This window comes from Typopeltis vanoorti, chromosome 25 (genome assembly GCF_054136105.1).
Source record: "Typopeltis vanoorti isolate ZY-2024b chromosome 25, IOZ_Tvanoo_1.0, whole genome shotgun sequence".
In the NCBI taxonomy this organism is placed as follows: domain Eukaryota; kingdom Metazoa; phylum Arthropoda; class Arachnida; order Uropygi; family Thelyphonidae; genus Typopeltis; species Typopeltis vanoorti.
Genome location: NC_143573.1, coordinates 77,503,982 through 77,526,046, shown reverse-complemented (window position 1 = coordinate 77,526,046; position 22,065 = coordinate 77,503,982). Strand labels below are relative to the sequence as shown.

The following is a 22,065-nucleotide window of genomic DNA, read 5'->3' as shown; positions in this document are numbered from 1 at the left end:
TAATAACTATTAATTTTAGGAGCCAACATTTTATTTCACCATAACTGAAAGAAATCGACGCTCGAGTGCGTGTAATTACAAGAATGTAAAGCATAATCTTAAAACTAATCGAACCGTATATTTATGATAATTTCATGTACTCAGAATTATTATAATAATTTCATAAAATGCGTTATTAATTTTCCAATCTTAAAATATTGCCGAGAGAGGGAGTCCTGTGCAGTTTGAAGAGACTCGTAATTATTCAGTTTTTATTTCTGATTAGCATTTAATGCTTTTGATTCCTAACGTGCATGGTAAGTTCCTAACGAAATTCCTAATGTGCATGGTAAGTTTTTAGTGTACATGTAGCTTTGTGTATTATTCCCTTATTACATTATATACGAATATACAAATTAATACATTAACAATATATACAAATTAAGTCCCGTTTGTGTGGTTAGGCTTAATATGATTTTAACAGTATTCTTCATAACTTCACTCTTATGTAGTTAATAAATACGTAGTATGCTTAACAGCCAAATTAAATAATGAGAGTTATGTGATTTATATATCTTTTTGATGAAGTCTTGCGACAATTTTATGATTTTTATTATGGTTTTCGGCTAAACAGATGAACATAGGAAATATTATTTCCTTTAGTATATTCGATCACTTCGTATTCTGTACACGTATTTGTTTAGCTAATTATCACAAAATTCGCTAAGTGGCATTTTTAAAAATCAAAATTTTATATTTTAATATTTACAGCAGTACGAGTAAAACAAATGCGTGGGTGTAAAGCCAAACATTGTCAGAGATTAAATGGATCATCCTTGTTACGCTACTATCAAAATTGCATGTTAATGATACTTTTAATCTATAATTCGGGAATTTCAATATAAGGTTGTTCATAGCAATTTGTGATTTTTTTTTCATACTAACAGTTAAGAGTATAATATCCTTAACTTTTATACCCTTAATTATTGCTAGTGTCCCCCCCCCCCCGAAAAAAACCTTCTGTCCTTTAACCGTTTTATGGAAATTTGATTTTATTATAGAAAATATTGCAAAATTAAAAGTAAAAACATTTTCAATTTTTAAGATGAATTTAAATTCCTTTAAGCAAAAAATACAGGGTCAGATGTATCTTTGTAAGCATTGGACAGTATCACACTATTCGATTATATACATGATATTAGTATTGAAGGAATATCGCTTCTATATTCCTCATGTAAAAGTGGGGGAGGAGGTATACATACGAAGATATGAGTATACTCAAATGATCATATTTTTGCTATTTTTTAAGTGTAGCATATTAGTAGAACAACTTTTAGACACTCATTAGATTTTCTTTTTTTGTAAAAGTTTGAACAGAGTTCTTATTCTACAGTGTGTGTGCATATGTTTTTATTAAAATTTATATGCACATTTTTGTATTTCCAAAAGTATGTTAATCCCAATAAGGGATTAGCTAAAAAAGTTAATCCTATATTAGGCATGTGTTAGGAAGAATTTTCTTAGGCGGCGATACGATATTTCTCATTTGTCATCTTAGCTTTCTTAAATTTCTTTCATACTGTCACCTTCCAATATGTAATAGTTTCGTACAGTGATGCCACGAAACTGGCGATTAATCAGTGCTACATCTGTCCTTTTGATAAGCATAAAGGCCGTGAACTTCCTGATATATTATTATTACAAAAAGTCGGCCATTTGGCCTCCCCCCCCCAACTCCTTCAAGATTATTAAAAAAAAAAAAAATCGATCGCTGCTAGGATTTCTTGCATTCATTCATTCATCAGTGTCCACAGGAATTGATTATCATCAATTACTCTGAAACGCGAAAAGACTTGTGATCATATTGATTATGGACAAGTCTTTTAGTGCAAATAAATATAACATGGGTGGTTAATTCCAAAATGTGTTATTGGGATAATTAAAAAAAATATCGTACCTAAGTCGCGCTGTCTATTTATTCCTGTTATTAAAATCAGTTGATCAAACCCCCACGGATGCTGCGAATTGTGTATGAGTTTATCAAATTTCACACACTGGAGAGATTACACAACCTTATAACAGGAGTGTCAGAGTTGTATGTAGGCGAGTGTTAAGGAAAGAAGGAACCTGTTTGTTTTTGAACTGCTGAATGTGTAGAGAAGACTGTGTCAGAGAATGAGAGAACCAAAAAAAAAAAAAAAAAGCGCAGGTTGAGAAATTTATTAGACGTATAACGAAAAAAAGAGAAGTAATTGGTGTCCAGTTTTTGAAGAAAAAACAACTGCATAAATAAAACACTCGTGAAAAAATCAATGTAAGTCTATGAAATAATGTGAGGGATCATTTATTAAGCTGACAGCCCTTTTCTGAATATCAGGTATTTTAGGGAGGTTTTTCGATATGCTATCCAAAATTTGGGAACACTACTATAACAGAGTTGGACGGATTTTGGGAGATATATATATATATATGATGGATTGCTAAGATGGCACTTAGATGGATAGCTAAGAGGTAATTTTCAGTTACAAAGGGCACGAAGTTTTTGAAGGCTATTGATGCAATGTGTTTGTGCAAGGAAAGAAGAAATGTAAGCTAACGTGAGATGACAAATTTGATCTTGACGGCAGATCTGTTTAGGTATTATCAAAGGTAAGAGAAAGATTTTCTAACTGGAAATAACACAGGATAGTGTTTTGGTGGCGAAGTGTAGCAAGGAGACCAGTGTTCAAGACATTTGGTTACAAACGATTTCGAAGACTTGGTTGTTATTACAATGATTCTGAAGAGACGATGAAACCATCCACAATTAGAAACGTAATTAGAAACGAGAGGGAGATGCAGTTCATTTGTGATGGGCGGATGGTAGATCATAAGGTATCAGCTTGGTAAGTAAGGCTCACCGGCGTATACTCAAACGCTCTGGAATTGGCAAGAGGGACCACAGTTTTTACATACCGTAGCTCAGTCGGTATCGGCGATGTCCTTTACCTGGAAAGATCTAAGTTCGAATCTGGTCTAGGATGTGAAGAACCTTTTATAAAGTTTGTGGATGTGAGTTCGCGTCTCATATAGAGGCAGTTTCTCACGGAAAATCTGGTTTTTCAACTCACAAAATAAGCAAACCGTCCGAATACATGCAGTTTTCAGACATAGTACACAGACCTAGTTGTTTTAGCCATAATTCTCAACATATTTATAGCTGTCAATGGCTTGTGTCCAAAGTTGAGCAAAGTTGCTAGAAAGCCTGTTGGGATCAAGAGTGGGTGAATCAATATTGGTTGTGGATATTGGATTGCTTCCATGATGTAAGATGACAGATAATTGGGTATGACAGTTTGCACAAACGATACAGTAGGGGATTCTGGATCTCAAATTTTTAGGACTTTAAGTTTGGTATGATTACTATTTGAACTAAGTGATTTGTTGGCGTCCAGCTGGTGTGGATTATTCTAATGCCTTTCTGACAAAAGATAAAATTATAGCATAAAAGTCTAGCATGGCGTGAACTGGTCATCTTGATATAATGGGAAGTGATTTGCCTTCCTATACAAAAGAAAAAGTGATTACTGAGAGAAAGCAACGTATTGTAAATTTGGAAAGGCAAAAAGATGGTGACCTACATTTGACCTTTTCAGAGTTTTGATTATTTATTTAAGGGATGTTCTGGGCTGCAGTTCAAGATCTTTATTTTTGTAATCATCGTGAATTGCAGCCCACAACATCCCTTAAATAAATAATCAAAATTCGTGACTGCTTGAGATATTCTGCATTATTAATTTGGAATGATTTGAAACATGTCGGAAATCCAAGATTTAGACAGTTGTCAGGGGTTCGGGGCGAATTCGACGATAAATACCCTCATTCCAGCAAGGATAATTTATTATTCGGTTCAAGGAGGTATTTCGATCGTGAGGGAAGGAAATAGTAAACATAAGGTTTGATATTACACTGCTACAATGATAGCATATAGAATATTATCCCATATGCTATCATTGTAGCAGCGTGGTATCCAATAATGACTACATGAAGGCTCCTTAAAAAAGTAAACCTTATCAGGATTATAGTCTGAGTCATAAAAGTGATTTCCGAGGTGCAGAATATATGGAAGGAGAGCTAGTTAAGGTTCTGCAAAGATGGAATTATTATCCAGTATTCTGGTCTTTAGACGGACAATTTCTGTTAAATCGTCCCTTAAATAAACACTTTACTATCTTTTCCAGATTAATTGATAGAGAAGGGAAAGCAGTTTGAGTACTAGACCGCAAAAAAGTCTTTTAAAAAAGTTTCAAAAATAACTTTGACCTTATTAGTTATCAACCTTTGCAGAGCGATAAAGATATGAGAGAAAATGAATCCAACAAAATGCGGTAAGGAATATAAATAAAAAAGGAATATAAATATAAAGGAATATAGTAAAAAAACATAAACGGGAATTTTAGAGCTGCAATCCTTCTACATGGAATGCCAGATTTCACAAATACCGTCCTTTCTTTTTTATGGAAGAAATCAAGTGTAATAGTTGAAGTCGACAGTAGTCATTGCAGTTCTGTGAGAACTAACTGATCTGGTTTATATGCGTGTTGTGCCCACTATTTGTGTTAAGATCGCTACTGTTGAAATGAGGCGAAAGCGTTAATTTTTTTGTATGAATTTTTTTATTTATACATTTATATATCAACTAGCTAGGATTACAGAGACTCTTTCCTCATTGATGAAATACCCACTGAGCCACTCTCACTTCTTTAATTGAAGGAACTCATTGGCATCCGTTCACCAAGGAAACTCGCTGTTCCTAGTAGGTTCTCCAAGTTATTGGAAGAACTTATAACAAGATTAAAAATGTATCGGATAATCTAAAACTAGTGTTAAAATATCCCTAAGCATCAATAAGTCTCTTCCCCTCTTTGTGAATATACGTAAATTCCACCCTCGCCTGTCTCCTTTTTTTCAATCCCGTGTCTATTTTCGAACTGTTCGCTTCCGAGTGTGCATATATGGACATAAACTTACTTAAACTGTCCTTACTTAGTAGCTGTATTTGTTAGCCGAAGGCGAAGCGCTCCAGCATGTTTGATTTTAATGTCCGAGAAAATGAATAAATTTGATCTAACTCAATGAGACACTTTTTCATTGTCTCCTTACCAAGAATCACTTGAGTAGTTGGAACTATTATCCGATCGTATTAATAAGTTAGATTTATGAAAAAAAAAAGTTAAAAGCATGATAAAGCAGTTGCACGAATTTAAAATGCTAGGACAAACAATCATTTAACTGTATTCATATGCGACAATTTTCACTACTACGTAAGCTTTTGTGGTTTACACCTTAGGAATTTAAGACTGAACCTTTTAGGAATAAAAAGTAATGTATTCATTGCATCTACAAAGCATGAATAGTATACACGTGATTAACACGAATATACCAAAAGCTAGATTACAGAGCACTGGTACTTCCACCACAAAGATAAACATATGTGACACACACACACACACACACACACACACACACACATACATTCGTGTGTATCACAAAACCATCATTTTCAAATATAAATGAGATCATAGTTTTATTATAAACAACGATTTGTAGGAATGAATCAATGTGTACGTTGTGAATCTCGGTGAATCCTTATTATGATTTCCTCCTGAATACTGTTTTTTTAGCTCTTAAATCCAGTGGCGAAAGAAAAAAAAACAGTTTATCAGAAGTTTGTTTTACCATGGGTACGAAACTTAAAACAGTCCTCCATTCGGATCTACTTTGTAGTGATTATCACCAACTAGACTCAAATTATTCAATATTTTTTTCCAAGAGAATATTATGCCCATTTGTAAATAGTGTAATGTAAATGAATACTTCATCTGGATAACTCTTGAGAAAATATCTCGTCTCTTGATTGCACTTAACTGCATTTTTGCGATTTCACAAAGTTCGTATTTGCTTTATTTTATTTCGTTTTACTCTACTGAAAGTAGTTTTTCATTCCACTTAATTTTCCTCTTCGTTTAATGCCAACGGATAAAAATGAAGTAACACATCATTAAACCTCCTCCATGAATTTGTCATGAAGCAAGTAGCAATTAGTAGTTTGGCACTTTTTTCCAAATTGATTTCCAATGGTCTGTTTATTTTTCTGCTATTAATTTTCGCTCGTTATTCTATGTCAAGTAGAGCCTGAAGTTATCCTTGGAATTTATTTGAAGTGTTTTTCATTTGCTGTACTTAATTAAATGTTACTTTCATTCTGCACATGTTTTTGCCTGAGTATGTTTCATCAACATTGCATTCCACAACTATTATTGTTGCATTTGTAAGTTTGTCTACCTCGTTGATGATTGAAAACAACACATATATTATTAAACCAAATTAAAAAAATGCATTTTTAGCATCAAGATTTATTTACTTGATTTATTTAAATATCCCTTTGCATTTAAGCCTAGTTATGTTTAGTTTAGTTATTTAGTCTAGTTATGTTTTGCTAACTTTGGGAAATTTAACAACTGAAAGCAACTAAGCTAAATCATGCATATAATTTTCTTCTATGTAAAGAAACATTTCTGACTTCACTCATCTTTATAGGAACTAAGTTTTCCTTTCCTTTTTTAGATGCACCGTCTGCACAATGAAAGGCTCCCTGACAGAAAACTTTGCAGCTAGTCCTGTACCTTAGACGTAGGTCGTCATGCCCCGACTACGTCTCCGACGACTACTAACGTTGGTAGCTGTCGTTTCTTGCACGTTGCTATTCTTCAATCTTAGTGCTAGAGAAACTATTGTTGTAAAGACAGATGAAGGTTACAGTGGAGCGGGTGACGTGGCTGTACGACGTAAACCACACTTCCAGGAAGTTGCTCTTCCTCCACCTCCTCCTCCATCATCTGCATCGTCAACATCATCCAGTTCTCCAGAACCTGAAAAAATATTTCCTGACAAACCTTGGTTCATGAAACATGGTGGACTTCGCCCTCAATATTCCGAAAGAAAACCAAAATTATGGCCCCACTTGGACGACAGCGATCGCATTGTTAATCAGTTGATGTACATTCCAGCCAACTATTCTTCTATACAAAGCGCCGAGAAACCTCCACTGAAGAAAATCCTCCTATATTTCGGCAAAGGAGGTTGGAATGATCTTCCTTTGGGCAGAACTGTGTTCCTTCGTGACAAATGTCCTGTGGATACTTGCGAACTAACCATATCCCTCCGTGAAGCAGAGAAAGCGGATGCTATCTTTTTTAAAGATAGATTTTTGTGGCCCTTTCATAAGCGGTCTCCCAACCAGGTATGGATCTTGTTCCTGTTAGAATGCCCATTACATACCCAGGGATTTAAAAATCTAAAACACGTATTCAACTGGACAGCAACATACCGCCACGATTCGGACATTGTGGCTCCTTATGAAAAATTTGTTTTGTGGGACACAAAAATGAAAAATAGAAGCCAAGAGATGGATTATGCTGCTATCAAGACTAAGAAGGTAGCGTGGTTCGTGTCGAATTGCAATGCTAGGAACAGTAGGCTAGAATATGCTAAAAAACTGAGCAAGCATATCGAAGTAGACATTTTCGGCTCATGTGGTAACAAAAGGTGTCCCCGAACCCAAACCAGAAGGTGTTTCCAGATGCTTGATCGGGACTACAAATTTTATCTGGCATTCGAAAACTCGAATTGTAAAGATTACATCACTGAGAAGTTCTTTGTCAATGGACTTGGGTAAGTAATTGATAATGTTTATTTATTACATGAATAAAATTAATGTTTAGTGTAATACAAGAATTCCAAACCAAAATAATCATTACAATAAAATTGCTAATATATTTTGCAGCAATATGCTGTTGATTCATATGGACTGATAATATGTAATAGTTTGTGCATACTTTTTTTTCTTAAGTGTTGAATGAAATTGAACCCGCATATATATATATATATATATATATATATATATATATATTGTACTTGTACAGCATCTATTATATAGCCTGTTATTTTAATATAATTCTGTAATATATTAAAATCGTATGTTTTTAATATATTCCTGACTTCTGGAGAAATATATATACATAATTTTTTCAATGACTCGAAAAATATATACAGATATGTTTTCCTAGCAGTCAGTGGATGAATGTCTTATCCCCCCCCCCTCCCCAACATAAGATGAATTTTCTGCAGATTCTGTAAGCATATTGCATATCGTAGTGTTTTCTCTTTGCTTGGCGTGGTATGTTTCTAGAATTTATCCCACGTTTTATTAGTGGCCATAAACTTATTTGTAGTTCTTTTTCTTTCCCCTTCGAATGAAAAGTTTACTGGTTGTTTCAACATTGATCTTTTCCAGAACTGCCCAGTACAGTTCTGGAAAAACAATAACTACTGAATCAGAGAAATAGAATTTGTTCTTGTTCGCCAGATCAGTAGGAACAAAAAATCAAACTTAATACTGGAGAACAAAAGAGCAAGGAATAAAAAAAGTCACTATTAAGCATGTATTTTAATATTTTAAAGTAAAATTAGTAATTCTTATTTACAATGTAGTTTTTAACCCAGAAGCGTTCATCGATATACTTGAACTCATTCAGTTATATCATCTGCAAAAAACGTGGATTTGCATATAATTCTGTTAACAGTAAATAAATATAGTAAATAAAAGTTCGTTTTTCTTGTGCTGTTTGGCATTGCAACTTGTCCAATTTTCAGTTAGTCGTTGCTGCATATTTGTACTGTTCATTCATCCATCAAGTATGTAATGATATTTTAAGCATCTAAAACGAAATTTAAAAGGATTAACAAAAACCCTTCTAACTTTTTTTTTGTAGAATGTCCAACTTGATAAGATCGTTTGCTGAAAATGCATTGTTTCCTCAGTTCATAATTGAACACTCTGCAAACGAAACATTACTTCAACTATCCGCTTTTAATTTTACAGTGGGAGAAAAATGCACAAAAAATGAATGGGGGGGACACTAATCAAGATGGAAGTTTTATCATGCTATACCACATTACAGTATTCACACCTGATCAGATATAGTCGACTACGTTAAAAAACGTTTAATTTTCTTGAGCAAAAAGCTCTGGAAAAACTTTTATTGGGATTATATTGATCAAGTGTATATAATAAACAACTAAGTTATACCAACTAAGTCTGTTGGCATCTTCAGGGTACATAACTGATGTACGGCACTAAAAAGTAAAAAACTGTTCCAAACTAAAATCAACCGATTCCAATTATATTAAACAAAGAACAGAGCGCGTACAATACATTCATAGAGCGTGGATGATCTCACTTGTTGTTATTTAGGAACGTTCTATAGTTGGCACTATAATTCAGTTCTGGCGAGTTGAAGGATCTGATAAGGGTCTTCCAGATCACGGGCAAGATTAGTCCTTGGTTCCTGTTAAGGTTTTGTGTACAGCGGGCAACTGTTGTGGCCTCCTTAAAAATTCGGGAGCGGAAGTCCTCCTCCATGTAAGGAATTGTGCTTCTATCCCACTCCATGGTATGGTTCGTTCTTGAGAAATGAAAAGCTAAACCCGATTTTTCTTCTCTGTTATTATTGACGTTACCTATATGTTCTTTTTGCCTAATTTCGAGGCTCCTTGAAGTTTGGCCGATGTAATTCAACCCGCACGAGCATGGTATGTTATAAACTCCAGCATATTTGGAGAAAGGATGGCTATCTTTTGGAGATCTTAAGAATTGTCTAATCGTTTCTGTGGGTTTAAAGGCCACTCTTATTTTATGTGGTCTAAGGAGTCTAGCAATCTTATTTGAAACTGTCCCTAAGTATGGAATGACGATGGTAGAAATATAACGTACATCATCTTGTTGTCTTTGTCGGGGTTCAGAGAAAAGTATCTTGTGGACGAGTCTTCGAGGAAATCCATTCATGATAAGGTTGGTGGATATCAGGGATAGTTCTTCCTGGAGGTCTTGTTGATCTAAGGTACACAAAAATGGTATTCCATTTTTGTGTACCTTAGGAGCGCCATATAGTCTTGGTGTTAGTGGATGCATGGATTTCAATCTTCGTTTTAAGTCTATAGACCAGTTCTCCATATGACGTATTAAATCGTTGGTATCATTGTGGTTCTTTAGTGTTGGGTCTGTGACTAGGACACAGACACAACACTATGAATGTATTGTACGCGCTCTGTTCTTTGTTTAATATAATTGGAATCGGTTGATTTTAGTTTGTAACAGTTTTTTACTTTTTAGTGCCTTACATCAGTTATGTACCCTGAAGATGCCAACAGACTTAGTTGGTGAAACTAGTTGGTATAACTTAGTTGGTATAACTTAGTTGTTTATTATATACACTTGATCAATATAATCCCAATAAAAGTTTTTACAGATATGACTACATTGATAACAGTCATGAACAGTTCATGCCTGTTACTATTTTATAGATAATGAAATATTATTCTATAATGAGCCTTATTACCTATTAGGGTCCGTTTTAGCCTATGATAATTAGGCACTGCCCACGATTTCTGTGTTTTAGCTAGAGGAAGGTTTTGTATCTAAAATATAAGTGCTATTTTGGAATACTTCTGGTTGCCCCTATTGCATAAAATTATTGCAGTGTCTTAAAAATCAGGAAGCTGAAATATTTCTGTCAGATGTTTCTTAGAACCCACTTATAAATTGTACAGAATTTATGGATGATAATGATAAAACTCGGCTGCTGCTGTTTGTAATTCTTAGCACATCTTTTAAAGTAATATTAGCAAGAATGGTATCGTGAAAATCGAGAAAGAAAACAGATTACTGAAACAAGTATTAAATTACAAACCAGTAGGAAAAAAGAAAACCAGGACGTCCTCTAAAGAGATTGATTCAACGATGACTTCTAAGGCCAGAACAGACCACTCTAGGCTTAAATCATTGAAAAACGTGATGATGTTTCCGTGCACATGCAAGTGATAATCATTTATGATATCGTCAAGCCTTGAAGTTGAACACAGCTATCCTGAATTCTACTTACAATCTTTTGTCTTTTTTAACATTTTATTTAGCTAATTAACTTCAAATGCAGTGAAATCAAATTTTAAATTCTACCCCCCCCACCCTTGACAATTTGGAACATGAATATGTTGCGGAGTTGACAGATTAACCTTATTAAATAGTAATAAAAAGTCACTGTTAAATATTGTGCAGTTAAATTTAATTTACAGATGTTTAGAAAGCAGTAACTAATATGATATGAAATGCTCTTAAAATTCATTGTATTTTACATAGAAGTTGTACTTCAATTCGTATGGCAAAAATAGTCATGTAGTCAAAGACATAACCATGGCATCTTATTCCGCATACCTTCACTCGAAGTATTCTGTGTAGCAATTTTCTGACGTTCTCTGTCAAAAACCGAGATACCTGCCTCTAATCACAGGGATGTTTTTTTTGTGCAAGCTAACTGTAGTAATCCAGAAATTTTTGGCCTTAAATCTAAAATCGAAAAGATTTTCGAACTTGAGAAAACCACTGGTTTTCTGAAGTTCTCTTCGTCGTTAGAGGGGGGGGGGGATCTGGTACCTGGGAGATTTCATAGACGAGTGCTATGCAAGAGGGTTCTTTGTGAAACACTGGACAACACGACTTACCAGAAATGACGAAAGTGTGATCTCTGCGTTCTTCAACTTAGTTTTGAACCACCTAATCCAAACTTTTTTTATGCCCAAGAAACTAAGTTAATGTTTATTAATCTCAAAACGTGCTGGGTTGCACGTTTTGAGTTTAATCGGCTAAAACTGAGTTGCAACTCAGTTTTAGCCGAGATGCTGCACATTCCATAGTGTATCAGTGCATAAGTTTGAAGACCTGATCGTATACGATGGTAATAACAAATCTTTATATAATTTAATATGTAAAAGTGTAAGTGTAATCAGCTGACGACAGAAAAATGCATCTTCCTACATGATTTTTGTCATCGATGTCACAGGTATATCAGATATTTTGAGTTTAATGCAATATGCCATGTCCATATTCATATCAACTTCTTTCCAAATTGGTCTGTTGTTTGTTAATCTCTGATTTGGTAATGTTCTTCGATCTTTTCAATCATTCTAACCGCACTAACTGGCCTCTGTATTTTTTTTTTTTTTTCTAAATGCTTGAAGTAAACTTTCCACTTTCCCATAGAAGATCACTCTCTACATTGTCGCTATTTCCATAGCCATTGTTCAGCAGAACGTGCACCCATTAAGCCTCTCATTTCTGCGAATGTACAGAAACTCGAGCAACAACTGCTCAACTTCCCTTTACAGTCGAACTGCATACTCACCGAAGCAGCTACTCCCAGTCATATTTCATTCCTTCTCTCTCATAAAGCATTTTTGAAGGATTCAACAGTTAAAGAAGAATATCAACAGATCCTACCCACATGACATTTTTTGTTTGCTGGAGGTTCTTCTGCATTTCGCGTATGGGAGAAATTTATATAAATTTTCATTTGCAGTTTAACTATGCTGAGCAATTTCTGGTCAAACATATGTTACTAAGACACCGCATGCTCACTGGAGATGGCGCCTCTTGACTTTTTTTTTAAAAAAAATATATATTTTAACTGGTGGAAACGTAAATGTTTACTTGTTTTGTATTTTATGCTTCTTTAATTTCGGCTATTAAATACCCTTTAATCCTATCTATTGATATAAAGTTTAATAGAAAAAAAGAAATCTTAAGTGACTTTCTTTTTCAATAAGCCTCACTTCTCCGAGCAACCATGCATAATTAATCTAGTTTAACGCATTCAGTCATTCGGGATTAGTGTTGAAAGTGATTTGTTTACAAGTGTCATTTCATGGTTCATTGTGTCATCAGCAAATGCTGTTTACATTATTTTGGCTTTCTTTTCATTGGTTCAGCTGTTTTAAAGATGAACAGAGATCAGGAGAAAATTAGGAACATTATTAGACAGTCTTTCAACTGTGAAGTTCAGATGCATAGTGTAGTGGCAACCTTGTGGCAGAAGATTTGGCCACTCTTGACCTAGTCGTATGAATTGCAAATCGAATACAAAAGTATATTTCTGCAACTCGCAGTTTAACTACAGTATGTTGAGCAATTTCTGGTCAAACACCATATGTTAGTAAGACACCGCATGGTCACTGGAGATGGCGCCTCTTGACTCTAAATTTTTTTTTTTTTTTTAACTGGTGGAAACGTAAATGTTGACACTGTGAAACATATAGTTGATGGAATTAGTTGTATTACCTAAATTTATGCTGAAAGATAAAGCTTCCATCACGATAGGAAGCTGCAATTCTTTCCACGTGCGATAAGGATAACTTTAGGTAATACAACTAATTTAATTTAATTAATAATAAAATAATACACTAATAAAATGCCATATCCGCATCAGGCCAAGGCGGTGGACCAAAAGTTGTACTGATGCATTTACACCGGATATGGCATTTTATTAGTGTATTATTTTATTATAATTATGATTAAATTCATTCTCTGTTCATCGCCCTAAAACTACACCACTTTCCCTTGATTTTCTGTGTTTTTAGTCGTCTTATTACGTACTTTTTTTTTCTTGTTCTCTTTGGCAATTGTTTACTGATTTTATTCCATTCAACAATTTTCCGTATTCCTTTTAGTTATTTTCCGCTTTTGTCGCTTTTACTTTTTCACTAGTTTTAATGCTATTTCAATGGCTAAATTTTTTTTTCCATTTTATACATTTCTTACACACTCAATCCTTGGTCATTTTTGATAAACATTTCCTCAAAAATATTTTAAAGCTAAATATTTACTTGACTGCGTTCTCTAGTCATAATTCTAGCGTATGCAGGCGATTTCCTATACATCTCGGGGTGAGGGGATATTATATTACAGCAAATTGTTTTTAAATGACGTTTGGGTAAGAGCTATCAAAACATTAGGTTCTGGTGAGAAATTCGAATTCTGGAAATATGAACCGACATTTAAAGAATATAATCTGATATCACAATACGTAACCCACGTCAAGGTGAGAGGAATTGTTGGCGGAGATTGTGTTAGCAGCGCAACGTAGGTAGGACTTCATTCCACCCACGTAGAGAGAAAAATATTCATTGGTTGAGTATTAAAGTGTGTTGCAGTAGAAGGTTGGACAGCTTTATTCATCTCGTATACCAATGGGGAGCACATTTGGTTCAGTTATATTTCCATCAATCCTTTTTCATTATTAGAAATTCAAAACGTGGCCTACAGATATTCTGCAGATACTTTTATATTGCGCTTATTAGACTTGCTTTATCCCTCCCTAAGCAAGTTATTCAGGACACTGGTTAAATCGGTTTTTTTGGAATCTTGGAATATGTTGGCAAGTTCCAATCAGTGTTTCATTCAAATGCGCAAAGTTCAAAACATGTCAGAATGGTATTTTGCGGTAACTCCATTCTGACTGGATCGAATTGAATAAAATTTGGGATTTATAATTTAAGCAATGCAATACCTAATAAGTTTATTTATTTATTTTATTGTTATTTATTTATTTATTTACAATTACTCATTTTATTGCCAAAATGATTTTAATTCTTGTAGATAAACTTATACGTTGGTGATACATAACTGGTATTTTTTTTAAGAAAAGACAACGTATACTATTATATTAATTAAAAAACTTTAATACTTCCAATAATCAAAATTGACACATCAAAAAATTCGAAAGTTTAAAAAAGAACTCGGCTTGCAAATCTCAACTACCTCTCAACGCAGTAATAAACCTGTCATCCCTTACCTTGAAGCCTGAAGCAATCAGCGCACTCTCCCTAGGCCACAACTTCGCCGTATCACCGAAAAAAAAAAACCTTCTGAAGAAATAATGATTCAGGTAGAACGTGGTTATCCGCAGCCTTCCCAACCATATTGCCAACAATATCAGACTAGATGTAGCCGGTGTTCTTACCCAAGCTAAACCTCCAAAAAAGCAACCTATCTAAAGAAGAATTCAAGGCTCTACAGGAAATAAAAAATAACAGTAAAATAATAATTACTAAAGTGGATAAGGGAAATGCCACGGTAGTCCTAAACAAAACTGACTACACAGGTAAGCTCTTTACTATTAGATCGGTCTACTTACCTCCATATAGAATATGATCTCACCAGCTCTCAAATCAGAACACTCCATAGGCTCCTTAAGAAGGTTACTTCTTGGCCTGTGGAAATAACTAACAAACTAAAACCTTTTGACTCTAGATCCTTGCCCCCCCCCCAGATATATATGGACTTCCAAAAATTCATAAACAGAATGTGCCATTACGTCCCGCTGTGGATGGCATCGATTCCCCCACATATAAATTAGCCAAAGTGCTCACACAATATACTAGCAACACACCTTTTCACACATAAAAAAAAAAAAAAAAAAAAAAATTAGCCCACTTTAAAGCCAGTATAGAAAACCTCTCACTCCAACACACTGACATAATGGTCAGTTTGGTTATCTCCTCCTTATTCACCAATGTCCCACTCAAAGATACTTTGGACCTCATCCAAGCCAAATTTCCTCCCGATATCTCAGCCCTATTTCAGTTCACTATGAACTCAGGCTATTTCGTTTGGCAGGGAAAATTCTATAAACAAATAGAGGGGACAGCCACGGGTTCTCCACCTCTGGCCAACTTCTTTATGGAGACCTTTGAAGAAAAAGCCTTAAACTCGGCTCTAGTTAAACCTACTGTTTGGCTACTGTGTAGATGATGTGTTAGCTATTTGGCCGCATGGCTTGGATACACTCCACAACTTCTTATCACACTTAAACAATCAACACCCCAAGATCCAGTTTACCTTTGAAAAAGAAAACAGTAACAATCTCCCTTTCCTAGACACTCGCCAGCCTGATGGATCCCTGGCTTTCTCTGGTTACAGAAAACCTACACGTACAGGTAGATACATTCACCAGCAATCGCGCCCCTCCCAACAATATGGGATTATAAAAACCCTATATAACAGAGCAAAATTAATCAGTTCAGATAACAATGCCCTTACTACTGAACTTAACCATATTCTTAACACCTTTGTAGCCAATGGCTGCAACCCCCATAAAATCCCAAAAATATTAAAACCAATTAACCTCAACCCCCCCCCCCCTCCATAACAGGGACTGCTCTAAATCTATCACCATTCCTTATATTCTGGGTACTTCTGAAAAGTTAACAAAAATCCTAAAAAAATATGACTTGACAGCTTGTTACAAACCATATAAAAAAAATTGGCATCTCTTATCCGCTCCCCCAAGGACCAGCCACTTCCCCTAGACCTACCTGGAGTATAACAGGTCCCTTGTAGTTGCAGTTTGTTATGCAAACTGACGTACTACGGCCAACAGGCAGGACAGCTAATATCAGGATGTCTGTACATAAGGATTATACCCGTTTCCACCAATACAGCCACTCAGGACTTGCTGACCATGCTTTGGACACCCGCCATAAAATACGCTGGAAGAAAGCCACCTTACTACACCGCAGCCAGTTTAAATATGAGAGATTATCCCTAGAATCAGCCTCAGCTCTAAAAAAAAAAAAAAAAAAAAACCTCCCCAAACCTCAACAAATTTGGATGCATGAGACTGCCCCAAATATAGGAAGCTTGCATTCTTAGAACATCAGTCAGCCCAACAGCCAAGACTACTACCCAATTTAGCCGACTAGGTGGCATCTTTTAGGTTTCTAGGACCGACTTCAGTTGTTGTCTTAAGCCATATTTGTCCAATGTTTTTTAATTAATATAATAGTATACGTTGTCTGTCCCGATGTCTTAAAAATTAATCAAAATGATTTTAGCTAATATTAATTATTGAACGCTGGTTGGATTCAATGAAATTCAACATTTAGGATCTTTTTTATAAAAAATTGTCGTATTCTTTCCATTTTAGTTGCAGTTGGATCATTTATACTATCAAAATAATGAGTTATAATAAAATTTGTTAGAGCACATAATTCAGCAAATAACGAAATTGCTATCTTATGTACGATCCGTATAATTTTGTTTTATTTGTAGTGTAGACAGTTTCCATGAAAGCATCCAATTACAATAGCGAAAAAAGAAAAATAAGAAATGTATGAGTAAAACGGAACTATAACGAAGGAAAAGATCTCTCTAAGGACTTAATTTAGTATATTTCAGTCTATAATTTTAACCGTATCGCTACAAGTAGTCTCATGGGGGGGTGGGGAGGAGAATAGAATGGCTCCTAGTATTTTTCAATGTATTCTATATCACATTTTTATAAACATGTCCGTCCAAAAATTGCAATAAATTAATCAGGGAAAATTATCTCCAACAGTTGTAACGAATCTAAAAATTATTACGCATTTAGTAAAAGTGCGCCATTCTAAACTAGTCGAAGTGTCATAAATGCGATGTAAATTTGTTTAAAAAAATAGTTTGTCAAAAGCAGTGGATAGGTGCTTTTTGACTAACGTGAATTTTTCTCAGGCAAAAGAACCACTTAAATTTTATTATAACTCATTATTTTAATAGTATAAATGATCCAACTGAAAATAAACCAATATTAAACCTCCATGGAATCAAAAGATTCATCGCGATAGGTCCCACTGTTACACACACACACTTGATCATATCGCGCGCCTTAAATGTGTTCACTGTCTCCGCGCTCATCACATTCTCGGGCAATCATTTAAATCACTCGCCACTCTCCATGCAAAAAAAAAACTGATTCTCACTCTCTCCCTATCTTCACCCGTTCTATGCAAATCCTACCCGATATTAACTGGTAATAACTCATTAACCTCTTAGCAGCTTATATGCCTCGATCATATCACTTCTCTTATCCACCAATTTCTGTAAATTGCATTTTCTCAACCTGTCTTTATACTCAACATTCCAGAAACCACCTCAGTCAATCATCTCTAAACCTTTTCCAATATATAATCTTTTCGAAAACCAAGTGATCTAATCTGTGCACAGTAATCCATATGTCACCTGAACAAAGCCTTATACAAGAGAACCATACCATCCTTATTTCTACAAGTCAGTGACCTCCGCATCATTCCCATTATCCGCTGTACTCTCCTCACAATTTTAGCAATATGTTCCCGAAATTTTAGGTCCTTGTCCATGATTACTCCCAGAGCTCTCATCTCCTCTACCTCTTCCAATATATTTCTACCACTGTGTACTCTACATCCCATCTCTGCTTCCCAAATTTCGAAACCTTACACTTCGCAACATTGAATTGTAATCTCTCACTCATTTATCCATTCAGCCACTGCATTCAAGTCCTTTACCAAAGCCACAGCACCCGCTCTACTCCTGATAGCCGTCCTCAACTTTGTGTCATCTGCAAACAACTGCACGTCACCATTCAGACTTTTCCCAATATCATTTACATACAAATTAAACAGCAATGGACCCTTGGGGTACAGCACTAGTAACTTTCCTCTTCTGGGATATTGCTGCTTCATAGACAACTCGCTGAACTTTATCAGGCAATGGAAAGAATACGACAATTTAAAAAAAAAATTATCCTAAATTCTGAATGTCATTGAATCTAACCAGCGTGGAATGTTCACAACAGAAATATTGTCACTAAATTAAATTCAACTCTGATCATTATAAAAATGTTAACGAAAAATTATAAGAGGCGTTAACACTAATGCCCACGTGATCAATTGAAATTGAATTATTTTGAGTTTGAAAAAGTAAAAAAATTATCGCAAACAATCATAGAAAGCTATTTCGTAATATTATTCTTGTATTTTAAGTTGCATTTAATTCCAAGACAGGAAGGTCTTATTTTAAACCATTCTGCTTATACCACGAACATTAATGGCAGAACAAAGAAAGATTATTTCAGCTTATGACTTTCGTTAAACATATGCAAAGTATAAATGATACTAGTAAGTTAATTTTTTCCTCTTTCATTTTTGCTAAAATCGAATCATTTTAATGGTACAGCTATGAAAAACAAACCTGTCTACATGCATATGCCAAAAACAGGTTTAGTGATTATGACGTTGAATTTTTTTTTGGGGGGGGGGGGGTGATGCACGCAATCATTCCCAAACGTATTCTTTGGGAATGATTGACAACAGTGTTGGTTTTGATATTTGTATTTGTTTCTGTTGCTTTGTATTATCATTATGCCATATACATATGCTATTTTCGTTTTTCGTCATCTTTTACTATATTTTATTAACATATTTTAATTTTCTTTCAGGTTCTCTTCGTTTTGTTTTTCATTAAATTCTACGTGGTTGTTTAATTTTACTAACTTTTTTCGCTGTTTTTTTCTTAATTGCATGCGATAATTTAGAATCTGTGGTCGTTCTTTCATATTTCTCTTTCTTTATCGTTTAAAAACAACAGATACATGAATATTTTAATGACAACTTAGGACTTTACCTTCTAAGAGTTCTTACCTTCGTTCTCGTCAAACAATTTGAAGAAAATAAAAAAACTGCATTTCTTGAGATACCATTGCATACCTCCTCCTGAAGAAATAATAGGCAAATTTATTCAATTAAATTTCAGCCCATTGATAATTCGTCTGGTGTAAGTGCATATGTTACGGGAAAAAAAAGTAAAGAAGAATAACTACTGCACTTTAGTAAGCTCCTTATTTGTCTTTGAAATTCTAGATTGACTTACAGAGAAGTGGAATTTTATTATAACCTGGGATATTTGTTAAACTTGAAGGGACACCATAAAAAATTTTTGGCTTATTGCTTGTATTAAACGGTATGGTAGACATTATTTGAGCTGAATGTTTATACCCTATGGAGCATCTAACGAAGAAACATTTGGAAATACCGTGTTTTTGATGTGAGGAGCACGTTCTTATTCATTTTATTTTGAAATTAGTTTCCACAAGAAAACTATCATCTGTATTTACATCGCAGATTTCCCGTCTAACAGACTGCCTGTTGAAGTAATATCTGTGTTGATCGCTTTAAGTATAATTTGCATAACACTTTACTAGTTTGAGACATCCGGGAAGTATACAATATCCCCCCCCCTCCAAATCTGTGCACACACAGTTACCTCACCCACAAACTGAGAGATCATATCTTCTGTACTGCATTTGCGAAACGCTTTCTTGATAGGAGTGCACCTGCACTTTTTACGCTGCCAAATTTTGTTACGACGTGGTCAGTATAGGACAGTAGACAAGTCAGCTAACATACGTCAGGAACAATAAGCTGAAACACAAGAGAAGTATGTTTACAGAACGGTAGAAAGTTGATCTTCTGATACGTAAAGAAATCAAGAAAATTGTAGAAAATATTACATTACATGTAATATTTTCTACAAATAAAATGTAGAATTTAGGATGTACTCAAGGTGCCCATAATGTTAATTTTTTATTTAACGGCGCATTTTTTTTTTTTTTATTGGCAAAAGGATTTTAATTGATGTCAGTCACTACGCGCTTTAGACCTTGAATGTATAAGCCCAAAACTAATCGTATTATAATAACAACTTGTTACACCACTCTCCAACCAATTGGTTGCGGATTTCGATCCCGGCATGGACGCTTAAAATTCTTATCCTTCCTTTTTATTGAACGCTTGAAGTATCTTGAAAATGTTCCATGTTGGTGTATAACACACACACACACACACACACACACACACACACACACACACACACACACACACACAATGCCAAATTTAATTAAATCTCATCCAGCCATAATTTTAAATCATTCTGCTGCCATTGTTATGATCAGATTTAAATCAAAATTGAGGTGCTTCGACAAATGTTAGTAATTATATTACATGCATATATGTGTATGCATGCAGTCCGTTGAATTAAATTATAGTTTTTATAATTTCTTTCTTTCTTGATATCGGTTTGGCTGGAGCATAACTGCTTACTTAATGAGAAGATCTAACAAGTGCTATGCATTTTGCCAGTTGCTTTTAAAATGGAAACACTGAGATCACAACAAGCATTCTACTTATTTGCTGGGTATTCTGTCTTCTGTGAAATTAGTTTGCTGTATGTATTTCGGAGTTCCTTCATTCTCTAATTTAATACTCATCCACTAATGCAGAAACATTAGCATCTTCTTGATTGCATTACATTCCACAGAAAAACGGAGTTTCCCAAACTTGAACTGAGAACCGGTATTTTTCAGTGTGTGTATTATTGTTATTATTGGAGCTCATCACGTATGTATGCATGCAGTGAATTAAATTATAATTTTCATAATTCTATTGATTTCATTCTTAATATTTGACATTGGTTACGCAAGGCTTGAACCTAGCATGTGTTTTCTATGTATATACGCATATTATTAAATTTCGCAAACAATCGTTGCACATTTCAGCGTTTGTTGTTTATAACTTGGTTTTTTCTATCGGCAGCTTGTATACAATATTTTTCTAAGGACTAGTAAGTTTTTTCGAAGGACCGGTATCGGGCCGCGAACCCCTGCTGTTGCTTATGAGTAAAGACTCAGTAACGTTGCTACGATTTTCTGAGTCGCATCATTTTTAATCGATGTGCAATTTCAAGATGAACACCGTTATTGTTCTCGTTAAAGTTTAATCATTCTCGCATTCACTTGGATATTATCGCACTCGGTAAAAGAAATTGAATAATGAAGTGATTTTCACAACACTGAAAATCACTTCTGTCATGGTATTGCGTATTTCTGGTTCTTTGTCAGTTATTTACGTCACTAAAACCGAATCTTGTTAGTCTTTATCAGAAAAATGTGATGATCACATAATTCTGTGGATGGGTTTTGGATTATATCATCCTGAAATCATGCACTGAAGACCAAATGCGGAACAATTTTCAGCCACTTTAGGCCGCCACTAAATAGAATTGTGGTCTCCGACATTTTACAGGTAGAAAAGCTGAGATGTTTACCTAATCGACCAGGAGTAGCTTCTTTCTCAGGTTCATATTTTCAACATTTGCCACTGCGAAGTAATTGATACATAACGGGTATATTCAACACATTAAGAGGTGCAAGCAAATTTTCTTTACTGTATTCCACCAGTACAGACGTATTTGTATGGCTGTCGCATCTAAGTAACACGCGGAATAATGCGTAGTGAAAGAATGGTTATATGTTTGCTTACAATGCTAGAAACATAATTATATAACATTTTTATGATACTGTTTAT

At 34.7% G+C, this 22,065-nt stretch overlaps 1 protein-coding gene across 7 annotated transcripts in view; it reads left to right on the top strand.

Moving 5' to 3' along the window:
* Nucleotides 1–22,065, top strand: part of FucTA (glycoprotein 3-alpha-L-fucosyltransferase A) — a 301,606-nt gene that overhangs the window by 249,005 nt on the left and 30,536 nt on the right. For all 7 annotated transcript variants that reach the window (XM_090414646.1, XM_090414642.1, XM_090414644.1 and 4 more), the window contains one exon: nucleotides 6,586–7,692. In XM_090414646.1, coding sequence (XP_090270772.1) covers nucleotides 6,662–7,692 — 1,031 coding nt within the window. In that variant the 5' untranslated portion in view covers nucleotides 6,586–6,661. The remainder of the gene's footprint in view (nucleotides 1–6,585; nucleotides 7,693–22,065) is intronic.